General features: G+C 33.9%; 1 protein-coding gene across 1 annotated transcript in view; it reads left to right on the forward strand.

Annotated features, from left to right (window-relative positions):
- The window catches only part of LOC306870664 (RING-type E3 ubiquitin-protein ligase PPIL2-like), a 33,225-nt gene extending 9,285 nt beyond the window's left edge, over window positions 1-23,940 (forward strand). Inside the window, exons 9-20 of the mRNA XM_079418064.1 lie at window positions 2,321-2,396; window positions 4,134-4,294; window positions 6,230-6,305; window positions 7,237-7,343; window positions 11,504-11,593; window positions 11,806-11,839; window positions 17,413-17,530; window positions 18,022-18,078; window positions 19,027-19,099; window positions 19,455-19,517; window positions 19,613-19,755; window positions 22,358-23,940. Of these exons, the coding sequence (XP_079274190.1) occupies window positions 2,321-2,396; window positions 4,134-4,294; window positions 6,230-6,305; window positions 7,237-7,343; window positions 11,504-11,593; window positions 11,806-11,839; window positions 17,413-17,530; window positions 18,022-18,078; window positions 19,027-19,099; window positions 19,455-19,517; window positions 19,613-19,755; window positions 22,358-22,457 (1,098 nt within the window). The 3' untranslated portion in view covers window positions 22,458-23,940. The remainder of the gene's footprint in view (window positions 1-2,320; window positions 2,397-4,133; window positions 4,295-6,229; window positions 6,306-7,236; window positions 7,344-11,503; window positions 11,594-11,805; window positions 11,840-17,412; window positions 17,531-18,021; window positions 18,079-19,026; window positions 19,100-19,454; window positions 19,518-19,612; window positions 19,756-22,357) is intronic.
- Window positions 23,941-25,149: the final 1,209 nt, after the last annotated feature.

The following is a 25,149-nucleotide window of genomic DNA, read 5'->3' on the forward strand; positions in this document are numbered from 1 at the left end:
AGAATTTTCTATATTTTAAGTTTATTTTAATTAAAATTGAGCTTTAGTCATTTTTTCTTTAAATATTTATTTATATATATAATTATTTTTTTTTTTTTTTTTTTTTTTTTTTTTTTTTAGTACTTATACTCATTTCAGTCAGTTGCCAAATCAACATTTCTACTACTAGAATTTAAACTAATTTTATTTAAAGTTTTTTATATTTAATATTTATGGTTTTTTCATTATTAATTTCATTATTTCAATTATTTCAGTCACCGCAAACAATTTTTAATAGTATCCGTTTTAGTTAACTATAACAACACTGATCCCACAGTCATTTCATCAGGATAAATGTTAAAATGCTCACTGTTTCAAAAGAGCCATCTCTTAACATATGATTTGTATTTTTAAATTAATATTTAAACCCCTTTTCATGACTGCTGTCCCCATAAAGCCTGTAAGCCTGGTAAGGTAAGGATACCAAAACTAAACGGAAAAATTCACTTGTAGCTTCTAGCATCTGAACACTAATGGATGTTTGGAGGGATTTAAAGCTGAAATCATTTTTGGTATGGTAAAATGAATATAAACCCTTTAACAAAAATAATACAAACTTGCACAAATGTGCTTTGAAACATATATAACTGCAAACAAGTCTGTCATTATGTGAAAATAAAAATCAAGGCTAAGTTGTTGTCTGTGGTATTCGATAGCATGCCATCCACATAGCTTCATCCCTTCATCAAGATACCTTTAAAACCCTCACATTATGAGTGTGTTTTGATTTGTCGCTTAAAATGAAGACTGCAATAAAGCACTGGTTGAGGATCTGCACAGTTTATTAAACAGTACAGCAGCATGTGACAACTGTCTAAAGTTGTGTTAAGCCTTTCTGTAAATCCATTTGAGTGTTAATAATAAAAGATCTTTTGTAACCAGGGTCAAATTTCTAAATACAAATCCATGCATGGCACTAGGATCTGTGTAGTAGGTCATGCACAGTACTGCGAAAATAAAAATGTATAATGTTCTCAATTTCAAACAAATACTCTTTTCTTTTCTTTCTGTTTATCAAAGTATCCTGAAAAAATTTCTCACAATTTTCAGGAGTTTTAATCACATATGTTTCTTGAGCATCAGATCAGCATATGTGAAGGATTTCTGGAGGATCATTTGACACTGAAAACTGAAGACTGATGAAAATTCAGTTTTGCCATCAGGAATGAATTGCATTTAAAATGTGTTAAAATTGTAATAATAGTACACATTATTGCTCTTTTACTGTATTTTTGTTAAATGCCATAAATGCACTTTGTTGAGCTTAAAAGACTTTTTTCAAAAACATTTTAAAATATCTTATAGACCCTAAACTTTTGAAGGGTAGTGTTGAGTTTTGTTTGCATTTCCTGTGCATTTTTATGCAATAATATGGGAATACAGAATGTGTTGTTAAAAGTATAATATGAAAGCCCTTATGTAAGTACAGAATTCTATGGCATGTCTTCCTTCAGACAAGGAAACGTGGGCATGTGTGAAAAACACTGAAAGCTGAATCAGTGTTTTCTGTGTGTGTGTGTGTGTGCGTGAGTGCATGTGTTCTGTATTCATAGAAGCCAAGCCATGCTGCCCTTGCATGGTTTATTTTGGGTCAGGGAGAGAGTTGATGGGTGTTATGGGGGGTGTTTGGAGAAATAGAAATGGATTTGGAGTTATTTTCGGGTGAGATTAGGCCGTATGGCTCAGAGTGCTTTGGATGTGTCTATCCCTGGAACTCGAGGAAGGGCAGGTCGGGGAGGTGACGGGCTGCAGGGTTTCCAGACAGACACAGAGGTTATTTTGGGTGCCATATTGGGTGGGAAAGCTGGGGGAGTTTTAAAAGGATTGATGGGGGGGAATATTTGAAAAGAGGGAGCTGGTTGAGTGGGAGTTTAGCTGAAATAGCAGGGCTGAAATGGGCTGTGGTACAGTTTCACTGTCTGACCTATTTGGAACGGATACTACGGTGGGTCACTCAAAGTGTGGTGGAGAGAGAAAGAGAGATGAGAAGGTCCTGAACTCTCTTTTGTTTGTGTGTGAGTGTGTTGCAGCAGGCGAGCCCTCAAACTGTCCAGCCAGCAACATTTCCACTAAACTGATAAAACTGCCAAAACAGATTCATTAGAGACTGTTTACTTGTCTTTCTGTTTAGGGAAAAATATGATATGAGTTGTTTTATAACAAATGTGCAGTCCTGTGATGAGTACATATTTGATTTGTTTTTACATAATGATCCCTGCATAGTTTGTCAGAAAATTTGGGGTTGTCATATAACATCCAATTTTGTCCTTTTATATCACAGGATCCCACAAATCTGGATAAATTCAATGTCTCCAACTTCTTCCATGTGAAAAACAACATGAAAGTCCTCGACCCTGGTGAGTTCAGTTCGTTTCAGCAAAGGTCTCGCTATTTTGGGAAGAGCACACTACTCTTACTTATAGTGTGATTACAGTATGTGCAAATTTTGTGTTCAGCAGCGTCTTATTGTTAATTAAAATTATAAAAAATAATTTGTTAATTTAAATAAATCTGAAATAAAATAGAATTATTAACTGAAAAACCTAAATGAAAATGTGAACTGTTGACTTGAGATCTAATTGAAAATAAATACACTCTGAAGTGCTAAAATGATTAACACTAAAACTGAAATAAAATAAATAAGTGGAATAAAAATATGAAATAAAAGAAATTACAAAAATTCATAACAAAATTACTTCAACTTAAATGAATTAAATGCTAAAATGGTTTTAGCAACTTAAAAACTAAATTAATATATAACAATAAATAAAGCTAATTATAAAATAGTATATACTGTAATAGTTTTATTAGTAAATAAATAATACTAAAATTAACACTAATGTGTGGTCTACAACAGAGCACACTGTGTTCCACAATGCAACAGATTGCAAAAATCGTTAAAAAAAAAAAAAAAAAAAAAAAAAACGTTCCAGAAGAGTGATTCATCAGTTGGACTTTAGTAATAATGTCTTTTTGATTTTTTTTTATTTTTTTTTATAGTATGGATTGAATGTAAGCTCTGACTACAAGGCTTTTGTCTCCTATTTTCCCATCATGCTCTGCCTGTCAGTCAATTAGACTTTACCTGTGAGAATTGAATAATTTAGCTCCAGACTCAGGTGTGCTATTTTCACATTACAGTCTCCATTCTTTAAATTTTATTATGTAGCCATATAACTAGCATTAGCCCATCTGTGATGATTTTAGGAAATTAACTGATTAGCGAGGTAGAACTCTATGCAATTCGCTGAGGACTCACAGTGCATAATGAATTAATGAAAGAAGTGTGTTTGCCAAATGATGTGAATTCAGTGGAAGGCCTGAACATGGCATACTCAGAAGGCCATAAAAATAACCATCGTGACAGAAATGCAAGATGGCTGTGTGTATGTATGTCACTGTAGACTGTAGCCACTGACCTGCCGGTCTTAAATTAGCTGGAGAGATCCATATTACTGACAGCACCGCTGCACTGCTGCCACAGCAGATCTCATGATGGGGCTACTTTACTCTGTATTCAATATTTTAATCTCGAAAAACCCTGAAAAGCTCCTGAATCCCATATAATGCATTATAATGTTCTTTATACATTAAAATGGTATTGTGTGTAACCACAGTTATAATACATTATAATACCTACTTTTTTATGTTTAAGCTTAAGACAGCTCTTATGATCAAGGCTGCATTTATTTGCTCAAAGATACAGTAAACATTAAAACAATAAAAAATAGCACTTTTTTTCTCAATATTAAAATGAATTTATTTCTGTGATGAAATGCGTGAAGTGTCACATGATCCTTCAGAAATCATTCTAATATGCTGTTTTGCCGCTCAACATTTCTTAGTATCAGTGTTGAAAATAGTTGTGCTGCTTAATATGTTTGTGGAAACCATGATATTTTGAGAAATGACTCATCCTCATTTGGCGCTTTGGAGAAAAGCATCTGCCAAATGACTGAATGTAAATGGAATAGAAAGTTCAAAATAACAGCATTTTAACATATACATCATATGCAAGGTAACCAAGTTTTTGTGACTGTTTTATTATATTGTGAAGATGTCACTTTTATGAGCTTAATTTTTATCCCCTCCAGATGAGGAGAAAGCCAAGCAGCACCCATCATACCATCTGAAAAGCACAAACCTGGAGACGCGAGAAACGCTAGCAGAGCTCTACAGGGACTATAAAGGAGATGAACTGTTGGCCTCCACTATGAAAGAGCCAGAAGCCAAAAAAACAGACAAGCTCAATGCTGTGAGTGTTTTAAGATATTTCTTTTCTAGCTGTAGTCAGTGGCAGAGTTTTCTCTCTCCTCATTGTCTTCATTTATTAATTTCTCTTTTCTGTCTGCCGTTGTTTTGAAGTGGTTATATATCATGAGAAACACACTCTAATACGTTTTTGAACTAGTTGTGCTTCACAATCTGTATTTGAAATTGGTACACAGTATCAAAATTATTTATCATACAGATGAAAATGAAAATGTTTTCCACTCATATCAATACTAACATGTATATAGAAATTGTAACAGTAGCAAAAACATGTTTAATTCTAAAAGGTGGACATAACCAAAATTTAATTTAATGTACATTACAGTTGTTTTTGGTTCAGGAAAACTTGATTAATACTTATATTCAACAAGGATGCAATAAACTGATCAAAATGACAGTAAATATATTTATTACAGAAGAGTTCTATTTAAAAATGCAGTTCTTTTTGAACTTTGTATTTTCTAAGAATCATATAAAAACATTGTTTCCACAAAAATATTAAGCAGCACAACTGTTTTCAACATTAACAATTATAAGAATTGTTTCTTGAGCAGAAAATCGGTATATTAGAATGATAGAAGACTGTAATTCAGGAAAAAATCTATTCTAAACTATGTGAAATTAGAAAAGAGATTTTTTTTAAATTGTAACAGTATTTTAAAATACACCTATTTTTATTATTTTTGATCAAAGAAATGAATCCTTTGTGAGTGTAAGACATAAAAAAACATTAAAAGCCCTACAGGCCTCAGACCTTCAGTAGTGTACTAATCACTAATGTGTGCTAATGGGGTCTCCTGTGAGGTGTTTGAGGCCAGATAAAGCAGTGCTGTTCGGGTCACAGTGAAGTATCTTGCTGTGTGTGTGTGCGCGTGTATGTTGAAGTGTCTGTGCATTATGAGGTGATTTGCCTCTCAGACTCTACCACCATCACACAGCAACTGGAGCAGAAGAAAACGCCTCACAGGATCCTCAACTGACCACATACACTCATAGCAAGAATCACAATTTCTTCTGAATGTCGTGTCAAATATTTAGCATTTTTCTGTTAATGATCTAAAATTAACACACCAATTACTCACTTCCTGGGAAACGACACCAGATAGATACCTGGTATCTAAACCGTGAGAGTTACTTAGTCTGCGATGGTTTTAAGTGCATCTCTGGCCGTGTCTCAAGTCTGCTTTTAGCCCAGGTTGAAGTGTGTCTGCCCCCGTGCTTTTAGCTATATTAGCTTTGCTTGCTCAGCCTATTCACAGCGCAGGCATTGAATGTAATTGGCTTGACTTTTAGCATGAATGCCAGTCTATTTCAGCCCTAGCTGTGCTGGATTGGCATTGTGACGCTGAAATAGACTGGCATCCAGGCCCACTCTCCTACTGAATTAACTTTGCTATTTCTACACCATGCTAAGATAACTATAATATCCCAAATATAACTATGTCCATTTCAAACCCAAAATTTAAGCCAATAAATAAATAAAGTAACCATTTTTAATAGTGATAATAGATTTAAATTCAAATTTTAAGTTCGAAAATGCATTACTCATTGTGTATTATTTGTTAAAGAAAAAAATACCTTAGTTTGACTTATGTATTCATAATATACAATAATATACTCAAATTCAAATACAGCCTTGGTGCGCATAAGAGACATTGCTTAAACCTTTTTCCATTGAATATTGAAAATGGATGTTAAAATGGTAAAGAAAAGCCTGATTCGTTCACTATTCGTTTAAGATCAACAAGTCAGCTTGGAAACATCTGCATACAGACATATCCAAACACACCTGAATTGCCCCACAGGAATCAATAAAACATATCCACCTATTTGGTTGTTTTGGATGTGGGTGTTAGAGCTTATTTTGTCTAATCTGAAGAGCCTTATCTGTAAACCGTGTCTGTCTCTCTTCCTCCAGGCTCACTATTCCACTGGAAGAGTGTCTGCCTCCTTCACATCTACAGCTATGGCTCCAGCCACCACGCATGAAGCAGGTAATGGAGTTATAAATGAAATGCTTCCCTGCTTACTCATACCAAACAAATCAGTCAACTGACAGTTTTAGGCAGCTCTTGCCACTTTTGTGTGAAATATGCATCAGACAGTCCATGGGGCAAGGTTAGTATTAATCAGTCACAAACTTGACATTAGTCTTCTCAGGGTTCCTTCTCTAAGTTCACACTACCGATTCTCATTGGCATAAAGGAAGAGTTCACCCAAAAATAAAAATTTGCTGAATATTTACACACTTAGGCCATCCAAGATGTAAATTTGGAGAAATTTAGCATTACATCACTTGCTCACCAATGGATCCTCTGCATTTGAATGGGTGCCGTCAGAATGAAAGTCCAAACAGCTGATTAAAACATCACAGTAATCTACAAGCAATCCACACCTTTCCAGTCTATCAGTTAAAATCCTGTGAAGTGAAAGTTTGTAAGAAACAAATCAATCATTAAGATGTTTTAAGGCGAGTACATTTTAAGCAAATTAGCATTTTTGGGTGAACCATTACTTTATTGCCTACATATCTTGAATGCACTTAGTTGCTCTGGGTTAACACATCTGCCAAATGTGCAAATGTAAATGTCACCATGACTTGTGATGCACGCAACAAATTACACCATTTCCCTTTTTGTTTATGCTGGGAAGAAGTTGAATGCATTTCATAACATTGTGTCATTGCACTACCTGAAACTCCTGGCAAGTATTCGAGCTGATTCATATTTTATTCTCATTTAGTATGAATCTGGCTTCAGTATACCTCAGGAAACCATCTGGCAGCTGTCAAATCGGTTTCGCATACCTGTTCATTCTCTTTCAGACTAGCATTAGGCAGTTATGATACAAAAATGTTGTCAATACTGTCCGCAGCGGAGTCATTCATAAATGTAAAGAATGAAAATATTTGCCTTGTTAATGCAGATGCTATTTCCGATGATGCCGTTCGCTTCCAGTATGTTAAGAAGAAAGGCTATGTCCGCCTGCACACAAACAAAGGAGACCTGAATGTGGAGTTGCACTGTGATAAGGTAACATGAACACTAGCTCAAACCTCAGTTGGGTATATGTGTTGGTGGACTTAAACTTTTTAAAGTTGTTCTTTTAACATTTCTTGTCGTCATGTAGGCTCATTATCTAAATGTGTTATTTTTATTTTTTCCTGGCTCTGTTAGACACCTTGTTTGCTGTCACAGTGTCAGATCAAGGCCAGATCTGACTGTGGTCCACTTTTGGACACTTAAGTCATTCTTTCATTGCATTAGATACAAAACATCAAAGCAAGTGGCATCTGCAAACAGTTGTTGCTAGAGCTTTTCTCAAAAGTAACTTCACATTTATGTGCCACTTTTTCAATTATTTTTAACCCGCTGGTGTTAAGGTCAGTCAGTTCCTATCAGTTTCACACAGGTGTTCAAGCAGATTAGCTACAGTGTAATATATCAACAGTAAACATGTTTCACAAAGTTTGACAACCGGTAGATATTTTCATTTATTTATATTACCATTCAAAAAGTTTGTGATTAGTAAGATTGTTTTAAAGACATTAATACTCACCAAGGATGCATTAAATTGATCAAAAGTGACAGTAAAGAAAAAAAAATATGAAACTGTTTTTAATAAGAAATGGTTCTTGAGCAGCAAGTCAGTATGTTTTCTGAAGACTTGAGTAATGACAACAACAAAAAAATCAGATTTGCCATCACAGGAATAAATGACATTTTAAAACATTGATGTAGAAAACCATTATTTTAAATTTAAATAATATTTCACAATATTACTGTTTACTATATTTTGATGAAATAAATGCAGCCTTGGCAAGCAGAAGAGACTTTAACGTAAAACAAATCTTACTGACCTCTTACTTTTGAATAGAAGATTAATTCATATTTTAAAATCTAACAAACTTTGTAAAATGGTTTGTTTGAAAAGTGTGCTTGTGCTATATATCTTTAAAATAAATGGCACTTGTTTGTTATTTTGTATAGTTAAACTTTGTAAATACATTTTAATTGTGGCTTAAATGTATGATCAAATTTGCAGAAATTCTGCAAAAAATGTTCATTGTTTATTGTCAATATTGTAGTAATGCATAAAGCACCTCTCACACAGAGATCACCGCTTTCTGTTGGTCAATGCAGTGAATTCACATACGGCATATATACAATTCAGCTCCAATGTACACTAGCTTATAAAAACACAGTCCTGCCCAGATATTTCTGGATTGAGCAGAGGTGTGTATATTTAATGTCCTTGTTCTGTGTGTGTGTGTGAGTAGTGGTCTAAAGGCTGTCCTGTCTGTACATAATGTATAATTAATGCGTTCAGAGTGCTCAATCTCACTGACACACTGCAACTGCTGACCTACATTGATTGATTCACTCTGTTTCCTTTATTTCTCATTTTTACGTTGTCTTGTTTTTGCTGTTAATGTCAGATTCTTTCTCTTGGTGTCTTTTCTTATGTGTTTTCCCTCTTCTCATTTCTTTTCCTTGATGTGCTCTGTATCCCACTGAGCTTGTAAAATCATCCCTGACATAAAACACTTCCTCGGAAAAAATGTTCGTTCTGGCCTTGCGCTGGCAGTAAAACGTACCCATAGTTCTCTCTTCTCAGCTGAGCAGATGCAGGGTCCCTGTTCTTATTTATGTGAGAGCGTGTGCCAGGCTCTCGCTCCTGGGTCAAAGCTGCACATCAATTTCTTTATATCTATCATTTAGTTTTTCACTTTAACACAGTGCAGGGAAATTGGTGAGCTTTGTCATACTGACTTTTTAATTACATAAGATTCCATACGCTTAAATCACATTTATTGTGTTTTAGCACTATTTTATCACTTTCATGAAGAATTTGGCTCAGGTTTTAATTCATGCAGTGCACAAAAGCAGAAGACAGCCTTTACAAGGCCAGAAGATAAAAGACTTAATTTGGTTAGAAAATGCCTTGAATTTTAGAATTAAAGCTTAAGGAAACTATTGTGAAAACAGAAGCACTTTGTTCTATTCCAGGTGTGCAGAGACAGCTATAAAATGCATCCTCTAGTAGTAGTGCATGTGTTTGTGTCAGCGTGACTTGGGAACCAAAGTAAACGCTGCCTAATGGACACAGAAACAGTATTTCATGCGCTTCATAGTCCTAGTAACTAGATGCTATTTTAGTGTCTTTTCGTTGGCTGTGTGCTTGTCAAATCAGGATAAAGAGGAGAGGTCACATTGATAAGAAAATTACCCTCTGCCTTTTTTCTTCCTCTCCTCCACTCCCTCCCTCCTGTGGTTTGCCTGCATTTGTGATGATTCTATTTGTGGTGCAGTGTTTACAAAGTAGTAATAGCTTTTTTTTTTTACTGTAAGGCTAAATCTTATGAAAGGACAAGAAAAATGTCAAGATCATGTTCATATCTCACTGTATAACATAATAGATATATATTTTGCCAAAATAAAGGGAAGCCTATTTTAGGGTGTTTTGCTTTTCATAACAATTAAGCCAATTTATTTTTTTACTGTAATATTGTTATAAATACAGTAATTACAATGACTTTAAAATGAAACAGACAGTACCTAGCCTTTATAAGCACTTCACAATTTAAACAATGTTTTTTATGTATTTATTTATTCAATGTAATAATAAAAATATGTATAATTGTTAATAAATAAAATAATTTCTATATTTTTGTGTTACTGTAATGAAAATATAGTTTTAGAGGTAAATGAAAAACTCTTCTAAATTATTCAGTTCCCCTAAAATTATTTAAATTTATGAATTTTTCTTCATTTTATATAAGCAAAATGATTCTTTTTTTTTTTCCCATTTTGATTTGTGTAGAAACACAAGTCCTCTTGTCCAGGGTTTACAGTTTCCAGCACATGTTGGCATCTAGATTGGAAGGTCATTGTGGACAGTTATGTAACACTGTCAGGTCTAGATGGAGCAGATGATTGAGATCTTACTTGACAACTTTATTTTTGTAGGTGTTTTGTGTGCGTTTCATGCATGAGTGTGTGACATTGAAATCAGACTTTTTGTTTTAAGTTCTGACATGCTTGACCTCCTCTCTGGATGACTTATAAAAGTTTAATGTGGAATTTGCTTCTACATCTCCCAGTAAGGCACACAATGTCTTTCCTGAACACAAAATCAGTTTATTGACTCGCAGACGTTTTTTTGGAAGAAAGGGATGTCTGATCGCCATAGAAACAAACACATAAACATTTACAGAGAGGGCGAGGAAGCAACTGCTTTAACTTTGTGTGCTTTTTTTAAACAGCATTTTACATAAGCCTTTCACTTCCTGAATGACCTAGCAGACTCGTACATTCAAAGCTGCCAGAAGTATTACTAACAGACCTAATTGTTTATTGACCTTTATAGCCCACAGAAGATCCTTTTGGTAGCACACAAGGGCTTTGAGAGAAAGGCTTGTGTATATATATGTTAAGTAAAATAATTAAATCATCATCTGAAGTTATAGTGGACACAGTTCTTGTAATATTCATGAATGATTAAAAGATGCAAGCTGCAGTTTCATTAATGTGAATGTTTTGCAGTCTTTTAATTGGAGATGGGTTTAAATTCCCTTTGGTTGAATCTCATCAAGAAATACCATTTTTCACCTCAAATATCATAAGCAAAAAAAAGGATCATTAAGATTTTTTGCATTGTGGCATTATTTTCATAATAATTAAGCTCATTGCCTGTACTATAATAAACATCATGTCCAGACATAGTTGTTATTTAGTGCAGTAAATTATTCCATGATGTATAAATACTATTATGTTTAATAATAATAATAAAAAATTCTTGCATTATAGTAATAATTTTTTTTTTGTCAAAAAATCCTAATGATAAATAGTTTTTTCCTCTTATTTGTTGTAACTTTTTTTTTTTTTTTTTTTTTGACTTTTTTGACTTTTTTTTTTTTTTTAAGCTATTTACAGTTTCATTTCAGATTTGGTAGATTTGAGTTGTAAGATCTTCAAAAGACTGTTGTTGCTTGTCCGGAGATACTTTGTGATTTGTATGGTCTCCTGTGTCCCACAACCACAACAAAGATATGTATTCGTAAATGAATCAATTTCTTCACCCCTTCTTCAGTATAGCGGGCTGCTATGCAAGTGTCATCGTAATGACAAACCGTTTTTATAAATCACATTTCCTGACATTAAAAAACTGATGTTTGTTTTATTCCTTGCAGGTCCCCAAGGCTGGAGAAAACTTTATTAAACTGTGTAAGAAAGGATATTATGAAGGCACGATATTCCACCGCTCTATTAGAAATTTCATGGTAAACAAATTTTTCATAGAATTACATTTTATTCATTATATTGATGTAACTGAAGTAGTTTAGATATTAGATTTTTTTTACATTTTGATTTCAATTTTTTGGTCAGGCTTTGCATTTTCCAATATATTGGAGTTCCCATAGATTTCTAGCCATACCTTCACTTTTTATCTTGAAAAATATGTGGCATATTTATGTTATTTTGTTATTTTCAGATTCAAGGAGGAGACCCTACAGGGACTGGTACAGGTAATAATTTTTACATTTGTTCTGAATAATTTATCATTTTGATCACTGATGTATAACAGTTACAACTTGGACTGACAGTGTTGATTATTTGCACAATGTATACACACATGCAGTATATTTACAATGTACAAATTATGCTTTTAAGGTCATTCAGACTTTAAAAGTGCATTAAAATCAGTAAGTAATAGAACTTTAGTATTTAAGTCAGGGTTAGTTATATTTTCCCACAAGAATGAATGTTTTATCATATATCCCACTCTGAGCTTTGAGAGGGCTGTGGGACACAAGCAAGACAGAGCCCATCTCTTGTCTCTTATCTTCATGTTTTCTCCCAAAATTCCAAAGTAATTGACACTCAGGGAAAGTGAAACTGAATTATCACACAATATCTTTCATCTTTCTCCTTCCCCATGCCTTACTTTGTCTAACAAGTACACGTAGCAAGCTCATATATATATATATATATATATATATATTAAATACAAAGAATAAAATGTAGATAGAGAGAGCTAGTGTGAATTTTGTTTTTAATTTTTACAATAAATAAAAAGAAAACGAGTAGATAGAATAGAAAAAAAGAAGAGAGAATGCTAGTGTTAAACGGTCAGGTTTATTTTATAAATACAGTATAATATATAAAAGAAAACAAGTAGAAAGAAATGAAATAGAGAGTGTTAGTGTTAGAGGGTCAAGTGTAGATGGAAGAGATAATGTCAGTAATGTCTAAACTGACATTTACTGAAAGTGAAAAGTTAGGCTAACAATGCTTTCTCTAACAGTTTAAGTGACCACACAACAGAACACAACTTAATTCAAATGTATGGGCTCACGTACCTCTCTCGTTCGGCATGAATCCAAATGTTTCCATGGTCGCAATGTGGCATTTGGCTGCTAAGCAATTATTTCTTTGGTGAACAAAGCTTTGTACTCGTGTCACTCGTGTCCTAATATTCACATCATGTGCACAAAAATGTGTTTTGTTGTACCACCGAAGCGGGGTACTTTACAACATGGTCCTCCTTGGTTGCTCTCTTCAGATTTTGTTTAGAAAACTATGAGAAGTAGTGCTATTTAACCTGATCTTTTTCTAGGAAAGTGCAAGTAGAGCCTTGTTTTCAATCACATCAAATTAAATATGGAATCTGCCCTCACCGAAGTGCCAAATATATTGAATACATGGTTTTAGTTACAAGTCTAAGTCAGTTCGGTGACTCATGGACATTTTTGTGATTCTCCTTAAAATTATAAGGTTTTTCGAATGGAACCATTTATAGGAAGTTTAGCCTTTGATTGGAAAAAATAAATATTTTTCGTATTCAGTTGGTCAGATGAGCTTTTTATTATTTTCTCAGGCTTTTCTGAGCTGTCTAGACAATTTGACCTCAGCTTACCTTATCAAACTGAATGGCTTTTTTGACGCACATTTACAAGGGATGTTTTCCTGTGGTCATGATTGTTTAAAGGTGCAGGTCTAACTGAGAAACAGAAAGGGTAAGGAGTTTGTGCACTATTCCTATGTATCTAAAATTCAATCACATAAAAAATGCACCAGCCTCACCTGAGACCCTTGAGTAAAAAGAAGGACTGAAAGCAAGAGAAGGAAGTAGACCAAAAGATTTGTCATGAACAGAGAGTGAATTTTAAAGCGTTTAGTGTTAGATTGAATGTCAGAAGCTTCCAGTCATTCTCACGTGTATATTACCATGCGAATTGAGGCGAGGTCTGCTAGTGCATTTGACCTAAAATAGATGCAAATAAGAAGGTGAGATTTTGTATCAAATATGTGCTTTTAGTCACTCGAGTGGGACAGTGTGTAAATGACTGTTCAATAGGGAAGAGTTTGCAGTGTCCTCAATCCTCAGTGATGCATTTGCATATGCATGTGATTATCTGTCAGAATGGCAACAATTATATAAATCAATTCTCTTGATTATAATTGTACAATAGTGTCATTTTTAGAGGAATAATTCACACAAAAATCATTATTCTGTCATTTACTCTTGTTTCATATCTCTGTGACTTACTTTCTTCTGTAGAACACAAAAGGATTTTATAAAATAATATTTCAACTTTTTTAATTGAATGAAAGTTGATATGGACTGGGGCTGTTAAGCTCCAAAATGACAATAAAAAAGTCATATAATTGCAATAATGTGATGAACATCAAGTTATTCACTTAAAATTCATCCCAGTAATTCGGAAATTAATCTTTTTTTCAGTCTGATCTTCTCAATGAATCTGTTAATTCAGAAAATTAAAACCATAAAAAAACATTACTTATCATTATCATACTTAATTATTACAAAATGACTAAAACTTGCAAATTAAAATGAAAACAAAGTATAAAAAATTTAATTTATTTCAAAATAATAAAAAACTATAATAGTAATTTAATTTGTACTAAAATGACACTGGATCCAGTTCACAAAACCCGAGTGTCATCTGGACCTGAACTTAAATTCTGGTCTGTACTTCATACAAAACTTTCATATGCACAAAACCTGTTTAAATGCAGAGGAACAAGCCGTACTTAATTAAAATTTGTGGTTCAGAAACAGGATTGAAACGGTGAGGGTGAGTAAAAGTTGAGACATTTTTCTGCAAACTATCCCTTTAATATGAACCGATATGTACTGATAAATGTTGACGTTATACCAACCATAATAACATGGCTTATTTATTATTATTTTGAAGGCTTTGATCATGTATTCAGCCGTCCTGTTTTCCTCCATTTAGTTGAAAAATAGATAATATTAACCAAATTATCAAAATGTGTTTTGGATGCTGCAACCATAAAGTATGAGTGTGACAAATCACACACTGTTCCTTTGAAGAGACGCACCTTTCTGTAATAATGGTGCGCTGTTAGGCTGGGAATTAATGTGCAGTGATTATGAATCTGCAGGATTCATCTACAAAATTAAATGAAGGCTTCTTACACAGCGGTTTGCTATCAGTGCAGCAGAAAACATCACATCTCACGCTGACATGCACAGATATTTTTAGATATACCTGTGCATGAATGAGTATATATAAAGGTCTGTATACATATAGGAAAAAAGGAAAAGATCATGACATTTAAAAAATAGTATTTCAGACCTAAAGAAAAGTTCCAGTTAGTTTTGTAGTAATCACCAACTCTGAAATATTTACAAAGTGTTTAATTGTTGTTGATTTGTTAAAGTTATGGCAATCGTATATGATTGGGATTTTACATGAATGGCCGGTTAATCAGATTAAACATAATTGCTTATTTCCATCTGCGATCATTTTTAATTAGTCACTGCAGACTCATGAAGGTGGTACTTCAAGCTTGAATTACCAGATTGCCTTTGCATGAGATGGCTTTTTTATGTATGGTTTATTGATGATTCATTGTGTATTGCATACTTTTTTAAAGTAACACTAATGTTAAAATGAAAATGTGGCATAATTATTGCTGTTCTCCAAATAATTATAAATTTAGCATTACATCACTTGCTCACCAGTGGACAGTGAATGGGTGCCGTCAGAATGAGAGTCCAAACAGCTGATCAAACCATCACAATAATCCATAGGTAATCCACACCATTCCAGTCCATCAGTTAATCATCTTGTGAAGTGAAAAGCTGCATGTTTGTAAAAAGCAACTTTAAATTGTTTCTATTGGCTAAAACAAGTCCATAATATTGCTTTCTCCAGTGAAAATTTACCACATCTAAATCAGAAGAGAAGTATGCGCAGATCAAGCACAGTTTACAAGTGAAAACAAAATAGTTCTAAATAATGGACTTTTTCCTCTGGAGGAAGTGTTATTGGATCTGAATATTTCTGATTTATAGCCATTTTTGACTATTTTAGTGACTATACAATGATGGATTTGTGGATTATTTATTTTTCCAACGGCACCCATTCACTACAGAGAATCCATTGGTGAACAAGTGATGTGAATTTTCTGTGATAATGCACACAGATGCACTCCACAGATGCTTGGATTTAACCATCCAACTTTGGATTTGAATATTCATATTAAGTAATTGTTCAGCTTTTTTTGTTTGTTTTTAACAAATCACTTTTTCTTACCATTGTTTTTTAAATCTTAGCAGCCTTGGTATTCTGTTGATTTTATGTAGGTTGATTTTCATCCTTTTTTTCCTCATCCTTTTTAATCAAGTCAGTGGCATGGGGTAGGAAATGTCAGCAAGATCATAAATTATGCAGAAATGTCACCTGGGGAATGTTTATGAGGGTGTGCACGTTTTCAAAGGCAGATTGGTGTGCCATAAAGCCATCGCTCCACAACGACACCAGCTGCTGGACGTTAAACTCCTCTCTGCTCTGCTACAGCTAGAATCATATGCTACTGAAGTAACAAAAGATTTTCAAACTCACATGACGGTGTGAATTCAGTCAGTGTTGGTGTCTCAGAACACCATTTGAGTTGCGGAAAAATGTTGCTAATCTTGCATTCGAGCGCAGTCTCATGTCAGTCTCTGCATACACACACACGCGATCACTCGCTGAGAGAGCTGCATCCAGCTGAGCTTTTGATTGAGCGTGATGAAGCGTTAATTAGTGTACCTGATTTGGAGGCCTTTGGCATGAGGTGTTTGTTTATGGTGGCAGAAGACGACGCATGGTGCCTGTGCGTGGGGCACTGGTTTAGTAATTCTATAAATGATTTGAAGTGATTCAAATAGACAATCTGGGTCAAGTTCAGTTGAACTGCTTTTAATATTTCAGTGTAAAATCTGGGAAGAATTAAATAGACTACTGCATTACACAAAGTGTGGACTGTACATTTTTTAAAATGTTTTTGAAAGGAGAGACTTCACTTACCAAGGCTGAATTTATTTATAGCTCAAAAACACAGTAAAAACAGCAATATTGTAAAATATTATTATATTTTTATTTTTTCGTCAATAGGAAGTAAAAAAAAAACTGCATTCATTTAAAAATAGAAACTTTTGTAATATTGCAAATGTATTTACTGTAATTTTTTTTTATCAATTTAATGCATCCTTGCTGAATAAAATGATAATTTCTTTAAAAAAGAAATCTTACTGATGCCAAAATGTTAGTGCATGTTGTTTGTGTGATTTTTGGATTGCCACAGTTTATTGGTTGCTATGTTTGTTTTTTAAATGAAGCATATCGCTGATTCTTAGTATTTGAGATTTAATGACTAAACCTATTGAACTCCATCCAGTAAGTAAATTGGACATGAATTTATCCTCAAATTGTGTGGCTTTTTTATGAAGTGTTACTTTTTAGGTGATCAGATTTACGATAAATGAGCAGAAAAAATCCCAAGGACATGGAGTAAGGTACTTGAGGGAAAATTACACTTTATTTTGAAATGAATGTTTCTGTTTGTGTACATGTAGTTATGTTTTCGTGTTGTGCTGGATCACTGCTTTTGTTCTTCCGCTGTAATTATACCAGACTACAGATGTGATGCTGCATATACAGCAGGGTTGTTATTGGCCAAGTGTCATGATGTGTTACTCTTAATCTCATACACAGGCTCCCCATTGTGTTTAATATGCATATTTCCCCCCTCCTGTTCCTCTCTCTGTTGTTGTGTGCATTAGGAGGAGAGTCTTACTGGGGGAAGCCGTTCAAGGACGAGTTCAGGCCCAATCTGTCTCACACGGGTCGTGGTATTCTGAGCATGGCTAACTCAGGACCCAACACAAATAAATCCCAGTTGTGAGTAAATGTTTCATCTGCTCATTACAGTGACTGGATTAAAATCAAACGCTCTGTTTAGAGTTTGTTTTAAACCTATGAAGTATTAAACTTTTGCAATTAATTCAGCCGAGCCTCTTAACAAACTTTGTATCATACATCACTTTAACCTGATGTCTGCTTTGGGTTTTTATAAACCTCTTTAACAGAAATTTAAGATTCTGTTTTAAATATTGACCTTTGACATCGCAAGAATTTTTAAATCTAACCAGCACCTATGATGTCATTCTAATATTTGCATACTGAATTCTGGTTGGTCTTGTCTCTTGTACTTATTTAACCCTCTGTAACCAGCAATAACAAATGAGAGGAAACAAAGCCTAAACTGACCTGAAACTTCAACACTATTTTTTGTTGCCTGTGTAAGCACTGATGTTTAGCTCATGAAAGGCAAATATAGTGCAAGTATGAAACTGCCCTTACTAAAATGTTTCTTTTCTGTTTACTTTCAGCTTTATAACATTTCGCTCATGCGCATACCTGGACAGGAAACACACTGTGTTTGGAAGGTAATTTATGAATTGATTTGTCTTCAGTAACAGGACATTCACAGTCAAATAGCTTCATCAGGGCAGTACTAAATAAAAAAAAAAAAAAAAAAAAAAAAGTTTTTTAAAAATAAATAATGAAAATGTTTTTTTTTTTTTTTTAAATATTGTTTTAATGCTTTAGAAAATATTTTATGCTCATCAAAGCTGAATTTATCTGATTAAAAATACAGTAAAAACAGTAATATTGTGAAGTATTATTACAATTTAAAATAACTGTTTGTATGAATATATTTTAAAATGTTATATATTTCTTTGATGGTAAAATAAATTTTCAGCAGCTATGATCCTTCACAACTTTAACATGCTAATTTTAGTGCTCAAGAAATAATAATAATTATTATTATTATTATTATCTAATTATTTGAAATGGAAATCTTGTTAATAACTTTGTCACTGGCTGGTTATGTACTTGCTCAAATATTGATTTTTGGATCATTTTTAACCAAAAAAAAGTTACCGACTGCAGCTTTGTAAGTTACATTGCCAAGGCAAAATTTATTTTAATGCAAGTTTAGGTTTTTCAGTGACTAGTTTTTATTTTATTTTTTATTTTATTTTAGTTTTTTATTCTTACTCCCTGAAAAGTATTTTTAATAATAACAACCCTGTTAAAACCGGTTTTCAGAATGCTTAAAATTTAACTTAAAAATATTTATGTATTGTACTACTTTGGTCCTTTTTTGCCCTTCTGGTAACATAACAACTCAAGATGAGGATAAACAAATTGTAGAATTTTTCATATTTGGATGTGTTCCTTTAAGAAAAGTAGAAGATTGTTGACTACAGTGAAAGAGTTTGATCCAGTCTCATTAGAGATATTATCACCACTTGGCACTGAATGCTACCTCATTTACTCTTTGCAGCAGGATTTTAATAGGATTCTGTCCCTCTCTTGCTCTCTTTTAGAGTGGTTGGTGGTTTAGAGACCCTCACAGCGATGGAGAATGTTGAAAGTGATCCAAAGACAGACAAACCCAAGGTGCTGAAGCCATTTTTGTCCCTTCTGTAGCATCAGAAAATGTACAATTCGTTTACACAATTGCATGTCAGCAGTGTAGGGCTGTGCTTTATGTTGACTCACTGTACCTCCTGTTTGTTTATATTTTTCCACCTGCTGTCAAATCCCACAATGCCAAAAGAGAAAATAGTCCAATTCAAAACAGAATTTTAACCATTTTTCTCTCCTTCATGTAAAATGTTATAGCCTGGGGCAGCAGAGTTTTTGACACATCACTTCAGTTCCTTTTCGAGACTTACATTTTTTTAAAGGTAGCAGCATGCTAATAGGTGAAGAGTGTTTTCTCAGACTCTCTGTTTCTCTTTCACATTGTCAGTCTGAGATAAAGCTGCTGAGCACTTCAGTATTTGTGGACCCGTATGAGGAAGCCGATGCACAGGTCAGCATTTGTGTTCATGTACATAGTCAGTATCGTATTAGTTGTGTTTTCATGCCGTGCCATCGATGTGACTGTGTGTGTGTCTGTGTGTTTAGATTGCAGCCGAGCGAGAGAAGGAAGCACAGAAACTGGAGGAAGAGAGAGCACAAACCTCTGCTTCAATCAACAAGGCAAAAACAGAGGACAAGCCTAAAACTTTCAGACCAGGAGTGGGCAAATACATCAACACGACTGCCACGTGAGTTCACACACACACACACACACACACACATCCATGATGATGCACCGCTGTTGAATATGACAACAGTGTAATATCACAGATCTTTATATATCGCATTGATTCATTTCAGTTGAATATCCACAAATACTTTTCTTGCAACAGTGAGGAGGTTATTTGATCATTACCAAGGTAATACATATGAGTTACATTACCAGAAGCTTTCCTGCTAGCACAGAAGTGATTCATACTGAATACATAAAGTCTGTTGACTTTCAAAGTCTGAAATTTACTCTGGTAATCCTCATCTTTATCACAACAAATTATTTATTAAAAGCAATATTTTGTTGTTTGGTTTCTGAAAATAAATGTTACTTGTTATTTATCGAAAGGTTATAGGATTACGGCAGTTTTCACACTGTATCTCCAGCATCACGGCAAAAGAAATGATTTAACCAGAATTGATTTAGACTCTGATATGAGGAACTTTGTATTCTGTCTTTGTAATGATGGATAGATAGATAGCATAGATGGATGGATGGATAGACAGATCTCATAATTGCAGGATCATTATTTTATTATATAGATCTGCTCTGATGGTAAATGAGTGTGTTTGTGGGTGTCACTAGTGAGGGGTTTGTCCCACGCCACAGCAGGACTCAGGATATCAAGTTTACTGAGAACGGCAGGAGATCATTCTAATTATCCCTCACAACCCCACTGCTTCTCACACAAACACACACACACATGACTAACTGTTAAACAGACATACACATACATACACAGTAATGTGAACACCTGCTGCTCACACACACACACACACACCACAGCTACCTGATGGGAACAGTGCCATTTTTCACATGCACATGCTGCATGCAAGTATTATGAAAAGTATGCTTGTTATTCATTTTGACTTACTGCTTATTACTTACACAAACATGGGGTTCGGATAATTAAATGAGCTCAAAATAATTCAAAGAATTACATCGTCAATTAATGTCATGTCAATTAATCATGTTTGCATAAAATGACTGTATTAATAATGATACTCACCATTGAGAATAACTGCAATAAATAAATAAATAAACAAATTAATTAATTACTTAATGTCCAGATCCATTAAATTCATTAGAATTTTGTGGGAAAAAATGCTTAATTTTTCATTAAAATGTTATGATGCAAAAAAAAAGGTTTCTTTTTCTTGCAAAATATAATCTATTATTTATTTTATTCATTTTGGTTGAAAAATGACCCATACCAAGTTAAGACTCTATAAGAAAAGATTTTTAAAAGTTTAATAAATGCAAATATATGGAAATGAGATCAGTTTTTTTTATTTATTTATACGTTTATTTGGATAGGGACAATACAATAAACGTGATTCCAGTCACGTTCCAGGTGCTAATTTGCATCTCATGTCCCTAGAAAGGCTTTTCTAAAAAAAAAAATCATTGCATGTATAAATAACCAAATTGATTAGAATAAAATAACTCTCTGTACCAAAAAACTAACACATTACAAACAGAATACAGAACAAATATGCACCTAGTTTTATAGACTCTTCCAATCCTAATTACTAGGAAGGAACCATATGAAAATTTAAATATGCATACAGGTCTGGTTATTTTAAGCCAACGCTTAACCATCAGTGTAAAAGTATTTTTATATAATGTATCACTCATTTGGCAACATATTCCAAAGTTGAGATCCCTTAACAGAGAATGATTTTTTCCCTTGTGATGTTCTACAAAACCCAATCCTACATTTTCCAACCTCCTGTACTCTTAGTGGTTCAGTCTGTATCATCTTTTTACCAAATTACATAAAACAGAAGGTTCCTTATTACGCAAGCATTTAAAAATCAATTTCTCACATGATACATTTTTTAAAGTTAAGCATATGCCATTTCTTTAAAATATGACAATGCGATTGGTTTGGCTTTTTATCCATTATTTTTATAGCCTGATTATACAGCATCTCAATTTTTCTAATTAAAGAATCATTCATTTGAAACCAAACTGTAATACAATATGAGATACGGGACACAATCATTGAATGCAGGAACAGATGAGCTGCCTCAATCATAATGTAATGCCTAATAAGTTTAAAACAATTAAAAAACTTAACTATCCATCTGCCATGTATTTTGTTTTTTAATATTTTTTATCATCTTTTAGTTATGTTATACTCTTTTTATACTTGTTTTAAACATTGTATGACATTTATTTTTATTGTAGTTTAACCGTTTTAAAGATACTATAAAAGACTAATTACTACTGAAAGTGAAGAATTTTATTTTCACCCTTTCGATGAACCTTAGATTTAAACAGGCTACTGTACCTTTAAGAGCTCTGTATGTAAAGCATGTCCATTGTGATTGGCTAAACTCATTGCATGTGAAATGATGAGTAACAGCGTTTACATTCAAGTTCCAGATTTGCTGCTGGTTCATTCAGTAACAGCCTTTTTTGCAAAACCTTGCATTTACATTGTGACAGATTCACAAAACACTGTGCTCTGAAACGTGCCAGACGAACTGCTGAGGCTGGACTCATATAATCACTACTGAATCAATTACACAAACCTAATTAACTTTAATGTCTTATTCACTCTCCTTCATCAGGAAACATTCCCACCCAGATGGTGCCAAACCCTCCACTAGTCAAGCTCCTGCCAAGAAGCCCAAAGGCAGAACAGGTTTTGGAGACTTCAGTTCCTGGTAGAAGCACGGTACCTTCCCTCCTCACAAAGATTGATTGTGGGTAAATTGAGATATTGGACTGATCATACTCGGCGCAGACCCCTTGGTTTTCCCCTTTTATGGACCCGGTTTTGATTTGTATTTTTAGGTACTACTGTGGCGGGGATTATTTAGTTCACATGTAGTTAAGTCAAGTCCTGTAAATAATCAGTTATTTTTTGCATATTGAATGATTTAATGTATGCGTTAATAAATGCATTTTGATTGCATTTATTTTAAAGATTGGCTTGTTCATGCTGCAGTGGTTTTATTTTTGTTAACTGTATGATATGAAGCCCGTTTCCACCACAGCATAAAAAAAAAAAGTTAATTCAGACTGTTTCCTCACAATTCTGCCAATTCACAATTCTCATAATTCTGAGTGATCTATCAATCTATATTTACCATTGACCTCAATTTTCTGTCTGAAGCAACAGTATTACTGTGAGTCAGTCGCCTCCTCTTCTTGTGTGCAGGTATCGTGGCATTGTGCTTGTAGCTACAGTATCAGGCGTCCTCCAATGGGACGTACCGATCTGATTCCTCCCACAACTTTTATTATTAGTTCACGCAAAACAGCATTTCTCCTCTTGTGGAAGTTGTGTCTGGTTTTGAATGTGTTTTTTTTTCTGCAGGGGAGTTTCCTGTGCTTGCTTGCTTTGTTTTTGACTGTTCTTGCTGAGTGTGCAGTGTTTTTTTTTTTTTTGCTGTGACCCAAGTGTGTTTCATGTGACCCCGGGGGCCAATTACACAAGCTTACTGTTTCTGAAAGTTATTACCTCTTTCGCTTCCTTCTACTGGCATAAGGACCAAATCTCATAAAACCTGTCAGGTGAAGCTCATAGAAACGACTTTTTGGGGTGTGTGTTGTAATGTCATGTCAGTCATGTTTATATAAAAATGACTTCATTAATAATGATACTCACTATTGAGAAAAACTGCAAAAAATAAAAATAGATAAGCAAATAAATGCCCAGATCCATTACATTCATGTGAATTGGTGTGGAAAAAAGTGCTGAATTTTTCATAAAAAGGATATGCAAAAAAATATAAATTTTCTTGCAAAATATAATCTATTTTATTAATTCTGGATGAAAAAATGACCCATACACTGATTCAAAAGTTTAGGGTCAGGAAGTATTTTTATTTTTCTGAAAAAAATAAATGCTTTTCTGTAGCAATGACACATCGGTTTGATGAAACATAACAGTAAATACTTTTATAATGTTTTAAAAAAAATACTTTTTCATAAATACTTTTTTTTTTTTTTTTTTACTTTCTATTCAAAGAATACTTGATAAATAAATGTATCTGTTTCCACAAAAATACAAAGCACAACTGTTTTCAGCAGTGACAATGTTTCTTGAGCAATAAATCAGCATATTAGAATGATTTCCAAAGGATCATGTGACACTGAAGACTGAAAATTCTGCTCTATCAAGGAATAAACTACATTTTCAAATATAATTTCACATTATTGCATTTTGTTAATCAAAAGAATGCCATCTTTGTGAACATAAGTGACAAAAACACTTTAAAAACCGTTTGAACGTTATGACCCGTTAGAGACTAAAGCGCAGGCTAGCAGCTTTGTGCCATGTGTTTGCAGATGAGGTTTCTGTGTGTAAGTGAAACAGGCAGGTGATGTGATCATGGCCTGGTAAACAACTTGTGGATCTCAGAGGAGTGCGTTCCTCCGGCCATTACATAAGCCTGTGTCTGTCTTCTGCGTGACCTGCTCTTGTGCGTTTAGCAGAAGATCAGGGACACACTTTCTCTCCGTCAGTCTCTGATGGCACAGATGGCGGGTTTACAGCGTCTCCGCAGTCCATCAGTCAATCAGGCTCGTCTCTTTAGTGTTAGAGTGCAGCACACAGAAATCTGTCACTGTTTACCGAATGCTACAACTTGCCAACAGATTCATGTTCAAATAATGCGCTGTTCTGTCCTCCACGTGTTCCTCCTAAATGCTATTAGCATTCTCATTTTACCACAAACTATTTCATTCAAAATGAGTCATTTTAAATATTTAACATTAACCCTCTGTGGTATGCTTGTTGTAATAATGACATATTTTATAGTTAATATTTTATTTATATTGTTTTTACTTTTTAATTTAAATATATCATATATAGATATATCATTCTTAACCTTTTTTAATTAATTTTCTGAACACAAGAAACAAACCATCATAAGTATACAATTTGTGCAATCTCATATGAGGATTTGCCTTGCTCACATTGTGGTACATAACTTCCATATGGCTCATATTTTCTCAATTTACTATAAAATTATGTTTGATTAAAGTTGATCAGAGAACAAAAGAACGAAAATAGCTGTTTAACTTGGCACAGATGTTGCCATAAAATTCCGATGAAGAAGAATTGTAATGTGTTTATCACATTTTGAGGCTTCAGCATGTCTTTTCTTAAGGGTGACCCCAATATGTTTGTGTAGAAAAAATATCTTATGGCCTATAGAAAGATTTTGAGTTACTTTAAACCATGCATTTTTAGTGTTGTCCATTATATTTTCCTGCATAAAAAATATATGTAGTTCTTGACCAGGTTTGCACACTGCAGCAGGGATTCTGGCCCACTCCTCCATATAGGTCTTCTCCAGATCTTTCAGGTTTTGGGGCTGTCTCTGGGCAACACTGAGTTCAGCTCCCTCCA

The sequence above is a fragment of the Barbus barbus genome, assembly GCF_936440315.1.
Source record: "Barbus barbus genome assembly, chromosome: 6".
Lineage (NCBI taxonomy): Eukaryota > Metazoa > Chordata > Actinopteri > Cypriniformes > Cyprinidae > Barbus > Barbus barbus.